General features: G+C 30.7%; 1 protein-coding gene across 6 annotated transcripts; it reads right to left on the bottom strand.

Moving 5' to 3' along the window:
- Window positions 1-928: 928 nt before the first annotated feature.
- LOC112009786 (squamosa promoter-binding-like protein 6) lies at window positions 929-7,354 on the bottom strand. Of its 6 annotated transcripts, none has more exons than XM_065779902.1 (5): window positions 7,128-7,354; window positions 5,843-6,547; window positions 5,230-5,318; window positions 2,420-3,275; window positions 929-1,293 (listed from the first exon to the last, which is right to left on the bottom strand). In XM_065779902.1, exons 2-5 carry the CDS (start codon window positions 6,514-6,516, stop codon window positions 1,233-1,235), a joined length of 1,680 nt encoding a protein of 559 aa, XP_065635974.1. In that variant the 5' UTR covers window positions 6,517-6,547; window positions 7,128-7,354; the 3' UTR covers window positions 929-1,232. The 6 variants fall into 6 exon arrangements, with proteins under 6 accessions (XP_065635974.1, XP_065635972.1, XP_065635969.1 ...); XM_065779900.1 differs by having other exon boundaries at window positions 2,420-3,284; XM_065779897.1 differs by having other exon boundaries at window positions 2,420-3,284; window positions 5,185-5,318.
- Between the last annotated feature and the right edge of the window lie 14,876 nt (window positions 7,355-22,230).

A 22,230-nucleotide genomic window follows, 5' to 3' on the forward strand; every position in this document is an offset into this window, starting at 1 on the left:
TTGCTATTTGCAGGAACTTCACGTCATAATTTTGAGCACGCTGTGAGTATTATATGTCTTTGCTCTTTGGGTTATTCTATCAGATTTTTCAGATTTGATATCATGGTTGTTTATTTTAGTTGCAAAATTATAATTTTAGCATACCTATTTTTTCACAAACTTGTTAAGGTGGTAATGGGTTTAGTTAAATCAATGGTTAAAATTTTTTGTCATCGAATAAGAGAATTATATTTAAATCTTTTCTATACAAAAAATCAACTGAAATCTTAACCTGATAGTAAAAAAAAATTATCAAAAGTTATATCCGATATGTTCAAATATATCGTATTTATCGCCTAACAAAATTAAGTATATCTTGTTTAGGTGGTAGATAAGTAGATAGCAAGTTGAAATTAGTATTTTAAATAAGCCCCCCATTGACACTATTTTTATTGTATACCAATCATAACATACCACCTTGACAACTATGAAAAAAATTAGTAAATTTTATATGGTAAATTAACAAGTTCAATGTGAGAACTTTTAGCGTAGGTACAAAATTGACATATAAGCAATACTATTAGTGTTGTGGCAATCAATGAATCTAGTGACAAAAAGTTTCATAACTGTTAGATATTATTGTTGAGATTGATACATAATAAAAATGGTGTTAATTGTTATGAACTCATGTGAAAATTATGTTCCATCACAACTTTTCATCTTAGTAAGTTGAGAAAGTACTGTGAATTTTTTTTTGCATCTTTAGCATTACTCTTTATGAGTATAACATGACCTTTTTTGTTTCCTTATAAAGTATCTGAACTTTACAATGAAAAAAAAAAAATACTAAAATTTTCTTTTTTTGAAAAGTGAAAAAAAAAAATATACTAAAAAAAAAAAAATTTAAACACATGATTTGCTACAATTGGTAGAGTATAAAATAGAACAGTTTAATGCGGGAATGAGAATTTTATTCATTAGTTAATAAACTATTAATGCTTGAGAGTGGGAAGACTAGAGTTGTAATGCCATTTTTTAAGAGGATTTCAAAAAATAAAAATGATTGGACTATAGAGGCCTAATCAGTTCTCACTTCTCATACAGGTGAAATTTTCAATTTTGGAGCCATTAGCACTCTAAAGAATGACTGCCTAATTAAATTAACAGGCTTATACAACTTTGTTAGCCACTCTAAAGAATGATTTAAAATATTGTTACTTTTCCCTTGCTTCTCTTTAGCACATCCATCCATGTTATTTCTTCAATTTAGGTTGCCTTATGTTCTGCAGCATTCTATGATACCTTTCTCCCTGTCTGAATACAAGTGCAACCTTTCAGTCCCTAAGACCAAAAAAAAAAAAAAGTGCTAAATATGGTAAAATTGCACTTAGGAATGTTTTAAACGAGTGCACTGAAAATGAACAGTAAATTCAGCTTATTCAAGTCATAAAATGGTGCAATTCTCACTAATACCGGTCCAAGTCCACTAGTGACAGTGATATAATCATCAGTTGTGTAAAATAAACATATAGAAATATCTCATGGCTCCCTTATGCAACCACAACTACGGAGTTCAAATTTCAAACGATTCCCGCAATCTTGATGTGATTTTAATTAGAGTTTTGTAAGCAAAAGAGGAAAAATATCAAACATATAATCTGATATAAAATTATACTATATTGATGAGAGACTTGTGCTTTTCATAACTATAGTTGCACCATGACATTCTGGAAGTGACATATCAACTTACCTTCTGCTAAGCCTATTGTTTTCCCCACGTAATGGTGTTTGTTGTCATGCGTTGAGATAGTAGTAGTAGAGGTCTGGTGATATATCACCAATTCTGTTGATGATTGTGTATTTGATGGGCATAAGTGTGGTCATGCCAATCAGAAGAGAAACAATTCTTCTTTTGCTGAAAATATTTACCATTTCATGATAGTAATTTTAAAAGGTCTTACTAAACACAAATTTGCCTATAACTAATAGTCTTCCCAAGCAGTAGCGTGTGATGTTTGCCAAGATGATATCCATGCAATGCCTAAATACACAGTATAGCATATAGATTCTTGAAACTTGCCATCTTACTTGTGTCAAACATCATTCAAATACAATAATTATACTAAAGCAATGCATTCAGAGTTATTAGTTTTATGAATAGATCCGATTGTCCAGTCATCAGCTTGAGCGTTATAATTCATTCTCCAATGGTTATTTACCCATCTTATTTTTTTCTTATTCTTTATTTTACCATGATTAGCTTTAACCACTGATATTGAAGTCAACCTGATCGGACCATAGAATCCCCTTTCTACCCAAGTAATAACATATTATTTTAAAGGTAAACAGTGAGGAGGAGCATTTTCCTAAGGAAATTCTCAAGTTGTTGAGTCATGTGGAAACATAGAAATTAAAATTTCCAAGGGACATATTCATATACCTTGCTTGCTGAGCATCATTTTCCTGCTTAACCTGCAAGGATTGCCTCTGATGCTCCACTCGGTGGAGTTCTGATGACAGTTGAAGCAAGTCAATGGTAGGTCCACTTTCACAGGAATGGCGATCACTGGAATGCAAAAAATCAGAGCCTTGGAAAATCCCATCTGCAATTTCCAGGTTGATAGCATCACTACTGTCAGATATAAACACATGACCAAGGTGATTCTCTTCTGCAGAATTCATTTCTGATGAAATGAACTTATTTGACGCTCCACTAGGGGAAGCTTGTGAGCTTACTCCTATGAATTTCTCGGAGACTCGACTCATGCCATAATGGGGGTGGCTACCTGGCATGATCAATGGACGAGCCATGGGGATTCCAGATGAATGGCTTGAAGAGTTCTGTGATTGAGATGACAGAAGAGAGAGAGCACAACCAGAGTCTGAAATCCCCGATAATCCTTGAGCTGTTGATGCTGCATCAAAAACACTGAAGTCTTCACTTCCTGAGGCGCTCTGGAAAAAAGAACGTGAGCTAGAATTTTGGCCTCCTATATCATGTGTATATTGACTAGCATTCTCACTGAAAATGCTTCCTGTTGTAGTATTAGCTCCACTGTCATGAAAAGGGGGAAACTGTTTTTCTATATTATAGGTAGGGAAGAGAGATTTTGAATGCTGATTCCCATTGGTAATAGGAAAGGTTGTCATAGGCCTATAATCAGACCCACCTTCAATTTTTATATGCCTACACCAATCACTAGTTCCATATTTCTCAGGTTGAAAAAGACCACTAGGGGGGATCTCTTGGCAAACAAAGGATGTCGTTGTTAAAGGACTTCCCTGATATCTGCTACCTGCAATGTCTTCAGAAAATTAGAACATTAAAAGAATAATTTTAAGAATACAAGAAAACTGCAACAATAAAAATGGGGACTCAGGAATCCATCTTCACAATAAACAAAATTTGCAATCAGAACTGAACAAAAAAAATCCTCATAGTCAAACGAACAGAACCAAAATTAATTAAGCAAGGGCCAGAGAGATTTTAGAGAACAAGAGGACTATCCTGTCATTATGGAAATGGCTAAACGATTCCTGTGTTTACAGATGCTCTGGAAATTATTTGGTCCACCATTGATGCCTTAAATATTGATTTATATATGATAGAAGTAGGTAACATACAAATTTAAGTCTTTTTTTTGAGCTAGGAACATACAAATTTAAGTTTAACCATATCAGGCAATCAGCAAAATTAAAATTAGGTAACATAGAATAAAACTCTACCAGTTGCAATTGTTGATGCTAGTTCCCACGACTTTAAGTCCCCAACAACTAGTTGATGCATTTACTTGGGAGTCTTGACATCTAATAAGCAGCTTGTATGCTTGAGTTTAAAGGAATGATGGGTGTAAATAACAGAATCCTTTCAGCTGCACGGAAGTGGTTATGTATAACCATAACAAGAATTTTTCGTTACCATGGCCCAGGAAATTGACCCTCTAGAGAAAGAAAGGAAGACATTGAGGAAAGTAGCTTTAAAGAAGCTTAGGTTGTTAGACCCAATTAGGGAACTTTTTATTATTAAAATGTTTAGATTTCAATGAGAGGCAATGGGGTAAATGCGATGCTCCATCAATTTGTTATTGTTGGATATCCAATTGAATTAGCAATATAGAACTGTCATTTATGGATGTTAGAAGTATTGGTTAAATGATTAAATTTACCATATCCCAATAGTTTAAGCTTTTGGGACAATCAGTAATTTAACACAATATCAGAGCATGAGATCTTAAGTTCGATCTTTGTCTTCTTCACTCTACCTCCCATTTAAATTTTCACGTGTTGGGTCTTACCTATTAAAATGTAGTTTTGGCCCACACATGAGGGCGAGTGTTAGCAGTATTGGTTAAATTATTAAATTTACCATATCCCAATAACTTAAACTTTTGGAACAATCAGTAATTTAAGAATGGACATTCAAGTCCTTTGGAGAGACTAGATCAACTGAATTGTGAGTAAAACTACTTCTGGTTAGTTTGTTGCCCAATTCAGATATCAAAGCTTAATTCACATAAAACTCAATATAGTGTAGCAACAACCTTCATCATTTCAGTAGCTTACACTGCAGTTTTCCCAAGAAAGGACAACATGAATAAAATATATAATATTAATAATGTAAATACACTATTAGAGATTGCTAAGTAATATATCTACTTGTATATAAGAGTTGGGGAAAAAAAACACCCCTTAAGTTTAAGATGTATCAAGTACCCAAAAAAAAAAAAAAATCAAATGATATAAACCAACTCACAAATATAACTCATGAATTAGAGACAGAAAAGAGGAAGGAGCAAAAGCTGGAAGTTCTAAATGCCATCTCCTATAATGAAATTCTGCACTCTATTAGACCAATTGTGCGATAACAAACAGTCAAATGCCTAGAGTTGGAACAGACTGTTTTCTCTTCTCCACTTTTTTTCCTTTACTTTTCCTTTCATTTAACAGGTAATGAAATTGATACCCTCAAGCAGGTTTTCCAATTAATCCAAGAAAATCCATTCAAATTTTGAACAATAAAAAATAAAAATCTTCAAAGCAATACAAAACCATGATAAATTTTGAAGATTCAAGAAATTTAGTTCATGAGAATGAGTTGATTTTTTTTTTGTTTTTTGGTCCAATTAAGCACAAAAGGAAAAAGGGGGGGAGGGGGGTGGGTTGGTTATGAATCATTTCTAATTAGAGAGAATTTTTAATCAATACCATTATATGACTGCAGATATCTCCCGGCCCTCCCAGTGTGAATACCTTGAGGCTTTCTCCGACGCTCGTTGTGGCCTGCGAGGCGTTTACGGCAGCTACGCTTACCATCATCAAATTCAGCCAGCAAATGAAACCTGGATGGTTAACAGTTAGAGCAACCATACATAGCACCAACAATAATTTATGAACTAGATTCAAGTTCTAGACTAACAGGACTAAATTATGATCAATTGAATGTATATAACCAAAATGAGCTATCTTCCAAAATTGCAGGTTTATCTTTTCCAAACATGTCTAGAGTTGAAAATCTAAGCCATCAACATAAGAAAACGAGATCAGGTCTATTCTAAACTTAAGATATTAGGACACATTAACCTAAAACAATAATTCTTTGTAGGAACTTAAGAGGTTAGGAGACATTAACCTTTTATGGAAGAATAAAGAAGGAAACATTAAATGGTCTAAAGATAACAGGAAAAACAAATGGTGAAAAGCAATGGGTGAAAATCCAATTTTAGAATTCTGTGCTGAGAAACAAAATTGGAAAAACTCAACGTTCCTCAAGGCTCCTTTTGATAGCCAGAAGGACATGAAAATGTACTCAGCAGTTGATAATCATAATGAAAAATAGTTACTTGAAGAAAGAAACATAAGATACCTGCTACACTGCTGACAAAACCTCTGTTCAATGCCATTCACGATAACTTTGGCAGTCTTTGAGTGAATCTCACAAACTTTATGCCTCTTGTGGTAGTCTTTAGAAGAGCTGAGGTCTTTATGACAGCCATAAACTTGGCAGAAGGAAGTTTGTGAATGCATACCGGATGCTCGAACTCTCTTTGCAGGTGAAGATGATTCAGATGAAGATAACAAAATGGTAGTTCCTTTAGAAAATTTAGAATTATGAGCATCTCTAATATCAGCAAGGCGCCCAAGGTTCAAATCAAAGAACGAAGAATCCCTACTATTTGAGTCCGCCACAGAGCTTGAGAGCTTGGAAGTGGAATCATCTTCGCCAGAAAATCCATTTGGCATAGACATAACCGGATTAACAACATGTTCACCACCAACCTTACTACTTCTCACAACTTCACTAGTGGAATTGTGGTTTAGTTGTCTCCCAATCATCTCTGGAAAACCCAATTCCCCAAATCTCTGATTCTCAACAGCTTGTTGACTTGAGACTAACAAGTCGTTGCCAAAACTACATGGGGTTCTCAATTCCCTGCCCAGCAAGCAATTCTTACTTCTTGAGAGTGAATTATTCGCAGGTAAAATTGTTTCATCGGATTCGAAGTCCTTCCCTTCAGAAACGCAATTCCAAGACTCCATTTTTATGCAACAGAATCACAGTTTTATGAGACTGCACACAAACCCACTTCAGTTCACGCAACAAAAATGAAAAATCTCATGCACTTTCAGCCATAAACAAAGTAGAATCTCAATCTCCTATAGTCCAGAAATTTGCATAAAACTAAATATGAGTGACAAATGGAAAGTCTTGATAAGTACTGTTTAAAAAAAAAAAGGCACAAAAAGCCAAACTCAATACAAAGAGAAAAGTCTCACAAATTCCCATACTTGAAGCTTCATAGTCAAGGAAATCTCAATGCCTGAGAACCCAATTGGATTGACCCAAAAAAAAACAAAGAACCAATAATACAAAAACCCAGACCCAGATAACTAAACAGTACAAAGGCTACATAAATGTCTGAACCCCACGTGAATAAAACCAAGAAATAGGTAAGGATCCTCAATGCAAATACTTAATAAGTGGAAACAAGGAACAAGTAGAAGCAACAACACACTTCAGATACTAGAATGAGAAATCTATTCATTGAGCTGATTTTTTTTTCATTAAAAAAAAAAAAACAAAACAAAACAAACTAAAGGTTACTTAAATGATAAGAGAAAGAGAGAGAGAGAGAGAGAGGTTACTTTACCAATGTACTGGTATAGTGGTTTTGCAGTGTGGGGCTATGGCAGACAGAACTCTTTTGTGAAAGAGATTTTAGTGTGTCCCAAACTCCATGGAAGAGGTTGTGGGGGTTGCTATTTTTAGAGAGAGAAATAGAGAGAGAGAGAGAGAGAGTTGAACTACTAACATTTAAAGAGTTTTTAACTTGTTTCTGCCTTGTTTATTAAGTAGAGAATTGAAATTTCCACAACCTAGGACAAGTTTTTTTTTTTTTTTTTTTTTCGTTTAAATATAGCTAAAAGATTTGAATCAGAACTTGGCTTATATTGAGCTGATTTTTTTTTCATTAAAAAAAAAAAAAAAACAAAACAAACTAAAGGTTACTTAAATGATAAGAGAGAGAGAGAGAGAGAGAGAGAGAGGTTACTTTACCAATGTACTGGTATAGTGGTTTTGCAGTGTGGGGCTATGGCAGACAGAACTCTTTTGTGAAAGAGATTTTAGTGTGTCCCAAACTCCATGGAAGAGATTGTGGGGGTTGCTATTTTTAGAGAGAGAAATAGAGAGAGAGAGAGAGTTGAACTACTAACATTTAAAGAGTTTTTAACTTGTTTCTGCCTTGTTTATTAAGTAGAGAATTGAAATTTCCACAACCTAGGACAAGTTTTTTCTTTTTTTCTTTTTTTCTTTTTTCGTTTAAATACAGCTAAAAGATTTGAATCAGAACTTGGCTTATACACTTCATAGCATAGTAACCTTCACGTATTATGGGTGTGATTTGAACCTTAAACCTTTTTTTTTTTTTAGAAACAAACCTTAAACCTATCAATCTGTCTTTGATTAAGATTTAATTTGTAAACTTTTATGTACTTAGTGAAGGTTTAATTGGTCTTAATCTGATAATCAGTACCCAAAAAAAAAAGCCGTTTTATAATTTGGTTCTTGATTGAGTTTCAAGAATACTGGGATTTGCAACGTGTCCAAATCTAAAGAAAGAAAAAAATGTGTGGGAGAAAAAAGACAATGGGTTTTCTTTTATTCTTTGCTTCTTACTCGAATTTTTTTTTTTTTTTGCCTGATTATTATATAATTTTTTTCTTCTTTCCAGAGGTTTTGTCAAATGTCAAATCATTAGAAATGGTAAAATTTTTCACCATTGACAAGATATCCACGTAATACATATGGGCTATGCTATGACAATTCGCTTACGCAACAAGTTGTGATTAAATCATTAATCTATCTTTCGTCAAAAAAAAAATGTCAAATCATTAGAAATGGTGAAATTTTTTCACCAAATTGACAAGTTATCGACGTAATACATATGGGCTATGCTGTGACAACTCGCCTATGCAGCAAATTGTGATTAGTAGAGGGATGATAATAAGTTCATGTGAGGACATCCTTTTATCAATTACAACTCACCACACGAGCAAATTGTGGCACCAACATTAGTCAATACAAATTTCATTTTTATCCATTTTAAAAAAAAAATTATGTAAGAAAAAGGCTTTTTTTCTTTTTCTTTTTCCTAGAAAAATGACTGTCTTCAATAGTCAATATAGCTGTTCAACAATAAGAATTTTGTAATTTAACTAGCATTTTTTTTTTGTATTATTAATGAAAATGTTCAAGATTTAAATTCTCTTTACCCTAATTATAGAATTATTAAAAAGAAAAAAGCCAAAATTTTGATAAACACTTAATCCTTACTATAAAACAAAGGATTGATTATAGTTAAAATGAAATATAAAGGCGATATGCCAATGCAGAAAATGACCTAGTGGTAAGAGATAATTGGTAACAAGATTTCAATTTTAGGTTTGAACATCTCTCCCCTACTAATGAAACATGTTGGAGAACATATCTCCCTTTCGGTTGTCCAGGGACCAGGGTCGGTAGGGGTTCCCCTCCATCTAGAAATATAAAACTTGATAATTGTGGATTGATTAGTGAAGATGGTGAGAAATTGAGAAAAAAAAAAAAGGAATATTCCCTACTGGCAAGCAAGAAATGATATTGAAAGCTCAAAGGTTGGGGGAGTAGACCCCATCACAAAGCAATAGTGTCCAATAGCCATGCAAGATTAGCAATGAATAATTGAAGAGTGAGTGAGTGAGTGAGTCATGTCCACCAAAGCCAAGTGTGTAAGTGTTAACGCACAATCAAACCCAAACTCTCCATTTTGTGTTGGGATCTAGAAGACAGGCCCCACAACTAAGAACTACGACTGCAACACCCACCTTTGCCATACCTAACAGTCCCTATCTTGTCAATTTCGCGCGTCTACATGCTCTCTCATTGTGACTGGGCATCACCGCACATGTTATTAACTCTCTTTTTTTCTTTTGGGGGACGGAATTCTCTAAACTCGAAGTGTAATAATAATTTCCCAATAAATTTTAAGCAGAAAATTGTTATAGGTGTATAAAAAATAATGCATTAATGGGTCAAGATTAGAATTAATAATCATTTACAACTTAAGGCTTGTTTTGAAATATGGAAAAGTTAATAAATACTCCAAAGATATTAATTTATGAAATATTTAAAAAAGAAAAAAGCAACTAATTTTTTTATTACTTTTTAATTTTTATATTTTTCATAAAATTAGTATCAATTTTTTTTTAAATATTCCACTAACAAATATTCCAAGAACACCTATTAATCCGTTAATTGGACTTTTATTGTAAAACGTTGTCAACGTGAGATAAATAGAAGAAAAATGGTGTAGCTCACCAATCTTTGACAAGTCATGGTAGTGTGGGGATCATATCTGCTTTCTTTTTTTTTTGGGGGGAGGGGGGGGGGGGGAGGGGGTTGGGTTAAACCGACATGGGGATAGCATCTTTGATAGATGAAAATGAGAGCATATATGATATGATATATCACTTTTGAGGACAAAGACTCCGAAAATGATCTTCCATGTAGTAATATTTACTGTATTTTGTACTATGTGTTTTAGTGTCACAAAAATTTTCATAATACAAATTTTTTAAATGTAATTATTGACTTGGTCAATTGTGATTTTCATTAATTATAAAAATAGTATTATTAGTGAGTTGTGAAAAAAAAAGAGGCCGTTTGATAACGTTGTTTTAGTAATATTGTTTGTATTTTTTGAAAATATACGTGAGTAAAAAAATGTAGAAAAATACGTATAATATTGTTTAAAAATTTAAAAGTGTTGTTTGAACTACCATAGTAAATAGCCCAAAATCACTAAACTACTATTAACTTTTTTTTTTCTTTTAAAATATATTGTTTGAATCTTTTTTTTTTTGGTAAGTGCAGGAATAGAACTTCCAAGCAAGTGGTTACAACGAAACCTGAGCACCACTTGGTTACAAGCCATTGGCTATTGTTTGAGTCTTTTATTTATGTGTACTTTTGACTTTTTATTATTATTATTATTTTTTTTTTTTTGTTGATGTGAGACTTTTTATTATTAGTTAGGTAAAAAGGATCGAATTTGTCCACGTGTATGGTCTTCAACTTAGGTTAATAATATGGGTAATTAATAGGCTTATTTATATCACACTCACACCAACACCATGTGCATGCCGGCATGGCTAGAGCTCAGTTCTATTCCTCTTTTATATTTGAGTGTTTTATGTGATTAAATTAAAATGTACATATTTTGAATTAAAGATATTATTAAGTTATTGAAAAAATCTCAATGGTAATTAAAGAAGCACGGTACCAAATTTTACATTTATTATAACATGCAAAAATATCCACGTTATAGCATGGTAAAATATTTTCTACTACACACACTTATTACGTTGGTCACTCTACAAATATAAGTGCTTATAGGACGTGGAGAGTAAGGATCGGGGTTCAAGTCTTCAGGAGAGAGTTTCACATACATATATACTTAGATTAGGTTAAATTAGAATTTCTATCTTGTATAAAAAAAATATAAAAATTAAAAAATTATTTCCTAAAATATGTTTTTCCTTTAAGGAGAAAAATGAATAGCTTTATTTTTTTTAAAAAAAAAATTGGGTATCATTGAATTTATTTTTTAAACGCCTTATATCAATTAAGTTGCTTAAATGATGGTTATAGTGGGTTACAGTTAGCTTCTTCTTCTTCTTTTTTATTTTTATTTTTTAAAATAGAATTTTAACCTATAACGTCTGTTTTTAATAATTGTGATCTTTATTATCATACCAAGATTTTACAGTTAGCTTAATTGATTAAAAAAAAAATTAAATAAGAGATCTAGGTTCGAACCCTACATACACCAAAAACTAATTAATGTCTTGACCTGATGATAAAAAAAAAAATCATTATAAAGCAGACACAATAGATTGAAAAGTCTTTAGTATAAATAAGAGGTTTATTTCATCTTATCAAAAAAGAGGTTTATTACAAAATACAAATTATTACCGGCAATTCATACATATGTTAACCACACCTAGAAAATATTGTTCCTGTTCAAATAAATATTTGGATCAACCATACAATTTTACATCTATAATGTTTTGTGGCTAAAAAGTAAAAACAGAGAGGCTCTGTTACCCCACAAAATTATAATCTAACCGACTATCTCCGTTTTGCTCCTTTTTTTTTTTTTTTTTTTTTTTTTTTTTTTTTTTCAATTCCTGCATTTCACGTGAACTTTTTGTTTGCAGTGGAACCCATCACCCAACACTTGTAAAACACCATATTCTTGCTAAAAAAGATGGAACAAATATTAGATTCTCAATTATGATTTATAGGGATTCTCAAAAAACTAAAACGATATATGGGTGCGCCTTTTTCTTTCTTTCTTTCTTTTCATTGTGTATGTGTAATATTAAAAAATTTTAAAATAAATAATTGAATATTAAATATATTAAGTAATTTTAACTTTGACCAATGTACTAACAAGTACATGACAGCTCTTTTGTTTTGTTTTTGTTTTTATTTTTTATAACTTAGTTGATAGTTATAATGGGGAGGAGGTATTTAAATTTTGAATGTCTCCCTTAGAAAGTTGAGTAATAAAACTTTTGACCTATGGAGAAAAATTGTTGATGGATTTTTACAAGTCTAAATTGTGAGAACCTACTTACACAGACATTCGTAAATTGTGACATAGACCATGGTTTAATTTCGAAAATTTTGCATTAGCTAGGAATACTGTATAGTTTATAGGGTATAAGGGTTGTGCTTTTGTAGGAGAGAAAAAGATATATTAGTTGGTTCATATTAATTCCGGTAAACAAAACAGGCAATAAATTTTTAGATAAAGTTTAGTTTTAAACATATTTGGCAATACCACTCAATATCTTTTTCTTAGATGTGAATTTTAACAAATCCATCATTATATTACATTTTCTTCTCATATCTTTGATGCTTACAAAATTTCTAAAAAATCAAATATTGATAGCTATGTGTATCAACAAATGTTTAAATTTTAATTTTTTTGTGATATAAGATTATACATAAAAAATAAGTTTGTACATCGAATAATAAATAACATTTGATTGGAACAAAATTTGACATGCATGTTAAGAACATAAAAAAAATGCAATTTAACGGTTAAATTTTTAAAATATGTAACCATATTAATTTTTTTAGTGTATGTTGGATTCATTGGCTCTAAACATGTTTGGAATTAAATTTTTTTCATATACTTTTTTATTCATTCAAAATTCTGGAAGCTCTCTAAATGACAAAGCAAACATAAAAATGTTCCTGGCACAGAAATATCAAATGCCCAAAATTAGACAATTCGAGTATTTGACCACTATTAGAATTCTTGATTGTTGGTTGTATCTAGCCCAAATGAAACCAACAAGAATCAATTCTGGTCATTATCAAAAAACAAAAATCTGGTCACGTGCTTTGCTTCTTTATGTTTTTTTTTTTTTTTAATCGCTTTGCTTCTTTATGTTGCTGACCATTGATTACACACGAATAATTTTCAATTTTAGAATATATGTTGAGTCTTATCACAAAGCAGGGGCGTAGCCAGAATTTTTAACTTGGTGGGCCGAATTACATGCTTGTACATTAGTCATAACTAATATATTTATGTGTATGTATGTGTGAGATAGTTAGAGTTAAAAGAAATAAAGAAATGAAGCTTAAAGATTAAGACTGCCACCCAAAAAAAAAAAAAAATCACTAGTTTAAGCAAAACAATAAACTTTTAGCGACTTTCACATTTGAACATGCGCAAGCATAGTGCACTTTTGTTTACTTAAAAATAAATAAATAAATAGCATCTGGACAACTTTGTATTTTTTTTTTTTTGGTTTGAGTAAACGTGTGTTTTGTTGGGTGAAGTCCACTTGAGAAGCTAAAATATTGTAATTGTAAAAATAGTCATATTTCAAAATGAATGCTATAAAGAAATTAACATTGTATGATGCATAAGATCCCCAACAAAATAAACACATATGACAATTGCTCCAGTCAATTGCTAAATCAAAGGCTAATGACTGAAAGGTAACTCATACTTTTACTTTGTTTTAGTCATTTTATATGCCATAATTTGCTAGACAACCCCACTTAGCTAATTATTTTCATTACTTCCATATACCTTCTTTAATCCTAATAGTTCCATGCTCTGGACACATCCAATCGTCAGCCAATAAAATTGAGACATACTTGTGGTATCAAATCTTTTTTACCACTCTTGCTAGTGTGTCATTCTATGTAGTTTTGAGAGATAATTGCCTTAGCTCTTTGATTGATCATACAACCACAACATATTTTAAAGGGGAAACCACTAAAACTAACATTAGACTAGGTATGTGAATTTTTTTGGAGGGGCCAATTGATACATTTGCAGGGCCAGCTTGTTTTTATATAGAATTATATAGGGGTTTCAAAATCTTTGGGGGGGCCAAGCTTATGTGTGCCTCTGCCCTTGTCACAAAGTACATTTCTTATCTATTAAATTCTATGCACGTTTTTGGTAACAAATTTTGAATTCTTGTATAATGTACTTAATGGCATGGTTATCAAAATCTTGATCTGGATTCTACGATCTTACGATTTTATGATTCTATCTGCTTACGATTTTACGATTCTACCTGCTTAAAACTATTCGAATCTTTCAAGGATCTTTGGTAGGATCGCTATGATCATTCAAGATTGGTAGGATTGTACGATTCTAACGATCCTAAATGATCCTGATTTCTTATAATCTTCTATAACTTGATAGAAGGCTTAGTTAGACCCAAATGAAAAATAACATCCTAATAGACCTAGTTTTGCTATTATAAGGTAAAGAGATAGAATGTTAGTTGGACCTAAATGAAAAATAACATCCAATAGTTTTTGGTTTCTTTAAATGATGCTTACAAATGGATGTAGTAATATATGGTAATTACATCAAATGAATGCAATTTTTTTTAATGAATGAATATATAATTTATATGGTTATTTAACATACAATATGTTTTTTTTTTCTCTCAAATAATGTAGGATCTTACAATCCACGATCCATGATCCGATCCTACGATCTATAATCCCACCTAGCTCCTATGATCCTACGTAGAATCCAGATTTTAACAACCTTGCTTAATGGTGATTATAGGAGTTCTTATCTATTAAACCCTACGCATGTTTTTGATAACAAATTTTGATTTCTTGTATAAAATGTATTTACTACTTACTAGTGGTTGCAGAAGTTGGGAAATGTAATTGACATGAAATATCCAAATAATTTCTTAGTTTTTGCTTTTATTTTTATTCTCATTTATTTTTACTTAATGTTATGCGAGTGAAGTGATTTATTATCGTTGTGAATGTTGTTATTTGGTCAGATTACTTTGGCCATTAATTCTTAATCGACTGATCTTTGAATTGAGTCGAGTGGGTGCCTAACACATTCTCATCTTATTACTTATAGTCATCAAATTTAAATCAAAGGATGTAAATTAGCCCTATCAATGTAATTTCTTTTTTAATTTTCTAGACTATAATCGAGAAATAAACACTTTATTTTTTATTTTTCATTAAGCCAATGTGCTTGTAAATTTCCTTATGTGCAAAATTTATTTTCTGTGGTTTTTTTTTTTTTTCTCCCTTTCAAGTAGCAACCTCATATGTAAATCACTCAATTCAGACTTATATGTATTGTCAAATATTCCTCCATTATGAGAATTAGCTTGTAACCAGTGGCGAAGCTAGGATTTAAGTTGGGGGGGGGGGGAATTTATAAATAACTCACAATTATGCACATCGTGAATATATAGTATTTGACACAAATTTGAAAAATTAAAATTTATTCATTTGAATATTAAATGATATTTTAATGAAATTATGTTTTTTTTATTAAAAAACTGTCATGTAAAGAAAGTATATTCATTTTGTTGTATTTAACTATTTAACTTTTACTCACGTTTTTTTGAGAAACAAATACACACAAGAAAGAGGGAAAGTCAAAAATTGAGTAATGAATGAAATGATGAGCAATTTTATGTAATTTTGATTAATGAAGACTTATAAAATGCTCAAATTATTTTATTAACAATAAACTCTTACTTATAAAAAAATGCTGAAAATATAATATGTGAATCTATAATATAATATTTATTATATAGTTAGCTTCAAATTCCTACCAACTTGGTTACAAGCATGATATTACAACACTATGCTTCTCTGTCAAGCCAATAATTTTATATTGGCTACACTCTATAGCACTCAAACCAAAAATAAACCTATTAGAAATCATCCCTAGGCATTTATAACTCCTCTATGCCTGGTTTATTAAATCTCCATAGTCCAAGCTTCATCAAAGTTGCTGGTAATTGAATAATATAATCTTCTAGTGATAGCTTGTGATACACACAAAGCTTTTGTGCTAGGCATGCTAGTGGAGGACTGAGGGCATGAAAGTTAGGGGTGGCAATTCGTGTTCACATGTCGGGTTCATGTCGTGTTAAGTCACGAGTATTTGACTACATAGGTCAACACTAACCCGACATGTTTATTAAACGGGTCAAGATTCCTCAACCCTAACACGACCCATTTATTAAACGGGTCAGTCGTGTCGACTTGTTTATCAGATTTTATCAAAATGAAGAAAAAAAATTATGAAAAAACAAACAAATAAATATTTTTAATATAAAATTCAGAACTAACGAGTAATTGTATCACAAATAATCATTCAAAACTAAAGCATATCCCAATATCACAAATAATCAATCACAATATGTCAAAGAAAATAAATCACAACAACTAATATGTTTATATACCTAGAGTTTGAAGGGCATATTAGTAAAATGTCATTTAATTAAACAGGTTAGACAGGTCAAACGGGTTCTATGTGTTCAACACTAACCCAACCCATTTATTAAACAGGTCAGCCGTGTCAACCTGAATATGACACGAACCCGTTAAGCCTCAACCCATAACCTGCTAATTTCGTGTCGTGTCATGTCGGGTTCGCGAGTCGTGTCAAATTTTTCCACCCCTAATGAAAGCACTCTTGGTTCATTTAGAAATTAAAAGCTACACTCTGTTTCAAGACCAAGAAACAGAATGGCATTTAAATTAGCTAAATTTTTAATGAATTGTGAGTGAAGAAAACTTTTATTTAAGTGAAATTCCTCAGTAGTTAAGGGATATAGTTTTGATTAATGTTCAATTATCTAATTGGATAGGCACTGCTTTTTTTACCCAAAAATAAAGTAGGTAGGAGGTTGTAGTAAGTATAAGTTCTACCCCTACTTGTAACCTCATGCATATGTATAGATATACTTAAAAGAATTACTATAAGATGAATAGTATAATTCCTTTATATATAATTTAAATACTATTGATATATTGTCATTCTTATATTTTGTTAACTCTTTAGAAAATCAAGTAAGAATATTATTAGGTAAAATATGTAAATCATCCATATTTTTTTTCTAAAATTTTTTTATGAATTCTTAATTTTTGATATTGTGAAGCACTTTTTTTCCTATTTTTTTTACAATTCATTAATTCTAGACTCTTTGATTTTTGTACTCAATAACTCACTTGGATAAATATTTATGATGTGGTCCCACATTTGACTCCAAAATTAATTAATAAAACTCTCTAAAAATAGATAATTTAGGACATATATATGACACAAAATTGGACTTCAATTATAGAATCTAATTGAATTTTCTCTAAACTTTACCTATATATATATATATATATATATATATTTTGCTATCCAAGGGATCGGTAACAAAAATCTCAATCCCCTTGGGTCGCAGTTCTCATAGTGACAATTCTACTGGGGATGGTGAGAACTAGATTTCAATTAAGGCTTAATTGTCAATAATCTCAATTTTCTTGCAATTATTTGTTAATTGATTTAATAATTATCATCGTGTATGTTTCATGTACTCACATGCTTGTTTTATGAATTGCATAATTGCGTGCTTTGCCCTGGTAGTTGTATTCATTGGATCATGGTCCTCGTCGTACTCGGTTAACCTAGAAGAGATACCATCTTCCTCATCCACATGCCTTTTGAAAAGTATAGGAGGCCATTGAGCAGGTAGAGACCATTCCTTTTATAAAAGAAAAGAAAAGAAAAGAAAAACAAAACCTAGAATTTGCCAAACTAACCGAGTTGGGCAACTATTTAATAGTTTGGAAACAAAATGTGCTTTCTCTCCTCACTTAAATGAAATAATAGATTCTATAATAAATTTAATTACTGAAACTTACAATTATACGAGAAACTATAGTACACCTTTATTGTACTCATAGATATTCTATAAGTTCGAACCAAGTTATGGATCAAAGAACTAACTTCTTTACACACAGAGCGACCGACAAAAATGTTAGACTCTTTTATAGTTGTACTCTGGTTATATAATGTATTATAAAGCCAGTTTAAAATACTAATATTATTATTTTCGTGCGAATTCTAATAAGTATTACTGTTTACTAAAAATATATATATATATATATATATATATTTATCCCGTATTGGTTGTTTGTGTTTATTGTCCGCTATTTATAACCCCAGTCTACAATTACAAAGGTTGTTATGTAATGTATTATAAACCTGGTTTAAAATACTAATATTACTATTTTTGTGCGTAATCTAATAAGTATTACTATTTACTTAAATAAAAAAAAAAAAGAGTTATCGACGAAAATTATCTGGACTAAGGACTCAAAAGAGTCAGAACTATAAACTCCATCTCTCTCTCTCTCTGTCTCTCTCTCTCTCTCTCTCTCTCTCTTTCTCTCTCTCTCTCTGACACTTTAATTAATGTTAGGCAAGTTACTGAACAAGCTGTAAAGGTATTAGGGTTCGTTTGGATAAAACTTATTTTTGTTGAAACTGAAAACTAAAAATACTGTAACAAAATAATTTTTAAATGTGTGAATAGTACCGTGAGACCCATTTTTAATATTTTTTTCTGAATAAAGTGACTGTGGGTCCCATGAACAGTGTGTAAACAGTACCAGAATAGTGTTAAACAGTGCGTGAATAGTAAATTTTGTCCTCTCTAAAACGCGTGAAGCAAAAAAAAAAAAAAAAAAAAAAAACGCAAATGCAAAACTTAAACGTGGATCCAAACCCATACTTAGTATTATAAACTCACGTGCACATTGTAAAACACTCCTAACAAATAAGGTTTATTTTATATATATATATACTTGCACGTGCAACCCAGTAGTGAGAAAATTAATATACATTTTGTGTGTGAAACTGTAAATTTTGGCTCACCTAATTTGATTATATTAGAAAAGAAGTCTAAGAAATACAACAAAATATCACAATATTTTCACAATATCTTCATTTTTAAGATTCGAATAGATATTTTTTTATTTTATTTGAGAGAAATGCTATATTCATAACATTTTTAGAACAAATTCTAAATGACAAGTTATTATTGGTTTTAAGCTGATAACATTGTTATTGTTATTCTCAAAACATTTATTTTCAGTTGTAGTTGGTCATAGTCTCATATTTTATTATTTTATTTCAACTTGTAAGAAATTGATACTTCAATATTTGTAAAAATATTGTGAAACTTGTTGTATCGGTATAACAATATATATGCCAGCTTACATAAATATTTAAAAGAAAAAAAAAAACACAAACCGATTACTAGGAAAAAAAAAAAAAAACTTTAGGCACAGTAGAAATTAATGTTAAAATGTTGTGGACTTAGCATTTTTTTTATTTGATCTATAAGAAACTGAGATCTCAACAATTGTGAAAATATTGTGATAATAATAAGTGTTGTAACATTTTCTCAAAACATTTATTTTCAGTTGTGGTTAGTCACAGTCTCATATTTTATTATTTTATTTTGACTTGTAAGAAATTGACACATCAATAATTGTGAAAATATTGTGAAATTTGTTGTGTCAGTATAACAATATATATGCCAGCTTACATAAATATTTCAAAGGAAAAAAAAACACAAACCGATTACTGGGGGAAAAAAAAAAAAACTTTAGGCACTATAGCTACAGTACCAATTGAATAAACCAAAAGCACTGTAGCTCCAATGATATCCATCAATAATAGCTTACCTATGATTTGTTGTGAAATTAATGTTAAAATGTTGTGGATTTAGCATTTTTTTTATTTGATATATAAGAAACTGAGATTTCAACAATTGTGAAAATATGGTGATAACAATAAGTGTTGTAACATTTTTTTAAAACATTTATTTTTAGTTGTGGTTGGCTACAGTCTCATATTTTATTATTTTATTTCGACTTGTAAGAAATTGACACGTCAATAATTGTGAAAATATTGTGAAATTTGTTGTGTCAGTATAACAATATAAATGTCAGCTTACATCAATATTTAAAAGAAAAAAAAAAAAACACAAACCGATTACTAGAAGAAAAAAAAAAAATTTACTACAGTGCCAGTTGAATAAACAAAAGGGTTGAACAAAAAAAAAAAAAAAAAAAGGGACTCACGAAACCAAAGCATTGTTGCAACTACAGTGCTGCACAGTGCCAACACTCTGGATGCACAGTGCCAAAGCATTGTAGTGGCATAGCCGTCTTTATTATAAAGATATAGAAAAGTTTAGAGACACGAGGTGGTATCTCATGCGTCAGGCGCATGAGAGATTTAATCCTAAAGACACGTATTTTACTCTAATTTAAATGTGTTAAATAATAATTGAATTATTTTTTATTAAATACTAGTAGGCGATAGCTGTTGCATGTGTACGTCATATAAGTGTAGGGCCCACCTGCTTGTGAGAGGTTAGGCGTGTGAGACCTAGCGCATGAGAGATTTAATCCTAGAGACATATACTTTACTCTAATTTAAACGTGTTAAATAATAATTGAATTATATTTTATTAAATACAAGTAGGCGATAGCTGTTGCATGTATACGTAATATAAGATATATCGACACGTGTATAAATTGCAATAAAGTAAATGACAAAGTATGTGGTGCCAGTGCCGGCTCAAGGTATAGGCAAGTTGGGCATAGGCCTAAGGCCCCACTAAAAGACAAATTTTTCCTTAGGAAAAAAAGCCCCATTTTTCATAGTTAAAGGCCCAAATTTTTATAAAATTATATATATATTTTATAAAGATTGTACATTTTTTTTATTAGTGATGTTAAGGATACTACAAATTTTACTATTGGTCTACAAATTGCCATGTTATTAATCACAAAAAAGTGATATAAATATTTATTAGTTAAATTGATGAAGTTCATCAATGAGAGACAATATCATATTATATTTTGATCATTTTATAGTGCCTTTAATTTGCGCATTTTTCTTTTTCATTTCTATTAAGACTCTCAAAGTACGAGACCAATAGAACCTTAACTCAATTGAAACCCTAAAATATTTCAAAAAGATGTTGCAAATGTGTTAAATCATCAATTATAGATTAATCTCTCCTAATAGTTTGAGACTTTGATTTTTGTAAAATAATATCCTACAAAACCATACACCAAATAATATCTATCTCTCTCTCTTAAAATCAAAATATAAAATTAAAAATTAGATTACAATTTTATTTAACTATGCATCATCTTATATCCAAAATAAAGTATCTTTTTCAATCGCAATATATTTTTATTTCTTTTTATTAATATTTATAGGTTCAACTATGATATTCAATTCTCTATATGAAATTAATATTAATATAGTTGGTATTATTTATGTATTTAATGTATTAAATTAACCTTAATTTGATTAGTATTAAATAATTTTGTTTAATTAATATTTACATATTAAAGACTCCGCATAAATTTTTCGCCTTAGACCCCAAATTATATTGGACCGCCCCTGTGTGGTGCTAGACAAAATTGAGCCTGTAACCCACACAATATAGATTTGTTTGAACTTTGAAGTCCACGTCTGTGTTTGTCATAATCTAAAAGCCACTAGTTGAAATAGGACATATATAATTGCCGACGAGTGAATTATTGTCAATTATGGCCAAAATGGCATAACCCTCGTGAATAAGAACGTGGAAAATAGTAAGTTTTAGTTAGTTTAATGAATAAAGTTTCAAACGGTTGTATAAGAGATTTATGGTTCAATTTCTACCTACATTAAAAACTAATTGATGTCTGACTCTAATAATAAAGAATTATCATAAAAAAATAGACTTGAAACTCTCTGTTAAAAAAAACATAGAAAATAAATAAATAAATATGAAATATCTCATGCATGCTCTTTGCGCAAAGTTTAAAATGTGATAACCATACATACGTCCACGTGCCCTGGTATAGGGAGAGAGCAGGGTAGGGGCCCTTAAGGCTTGAGTCACCTTTCACCAATGACTGAACCAATGTGACTCACCAGGCTTCCTATTTCTATGTACAAACTTGTTTGTCCTCTTCCCAACTCTTGGTCGCACCCCAACTCTCAGTATTATCACACTAATTTTTCAAGATATTTTCAAGATAAAAACTGTTTTATATATATATATATATATACATATACACACTCTTTTTTTGTTTTTCTTTTTATAGCTAAAATGGGAAATCGAGAACAGAATCGAATCTTGTTTTTAATTCTTGATTCTAGTTGTTCTAAAAATAAGTTTGTAAAAAATACTACCTATTTTTTAGTAGTGAACAAGTATAAAATTTTTATTTACCTTTCTGAAGATTACGCCTAAATGACAGTCTTTCAATTTATGCACTTTTGTCAATATTACTTTTTTTTTCCAAAATAATTATAGTCATAG

Source organism: Quercus suber, unplaced genomic scaffold (genome assembly GCF_002906115.3).
Source record: "Quercus suber isolate HL8 unplaced genomic scaffold, Cork oak 2.0 scaffold_219, whole genome shotgun sequence".
In the NCBI taxonomy this organism is placed as follows: Eukaryota; Viridiplantae; Streptophyta; class Magnoliopsida; order Fagales; family Fagaceae; genus Quercus; species Quercus suber.

What these genes read in the sequence shown, in the direction of transcription:
- LOC112009786 (XM_065779897.1), bottom strand. Translation starts at nt 6,516, where the DNA reads ATGGAGTCTTGGAATTGCGTTTCTGAAGGGAAGGACTTCGAATCCGAT. An exon ending in TTTTGTCAGCAGTGTAGCAG is followed by an intron (nt 5,319 to 5,842) that starts GTATCTTATGTT and finishes TTAACCATCCAG; the next exon opens with GTTTCATTTGCTGGCTGAAT. An exon ending in AATGATGCTCAGCAAGCAAG is followed by an intron (nt 1,294 to 2,419) that starts GTATATGAATAT and finishes ACTTGTATTCAG; the next exon opens with ACAGGGAGAAAGGTATCATA.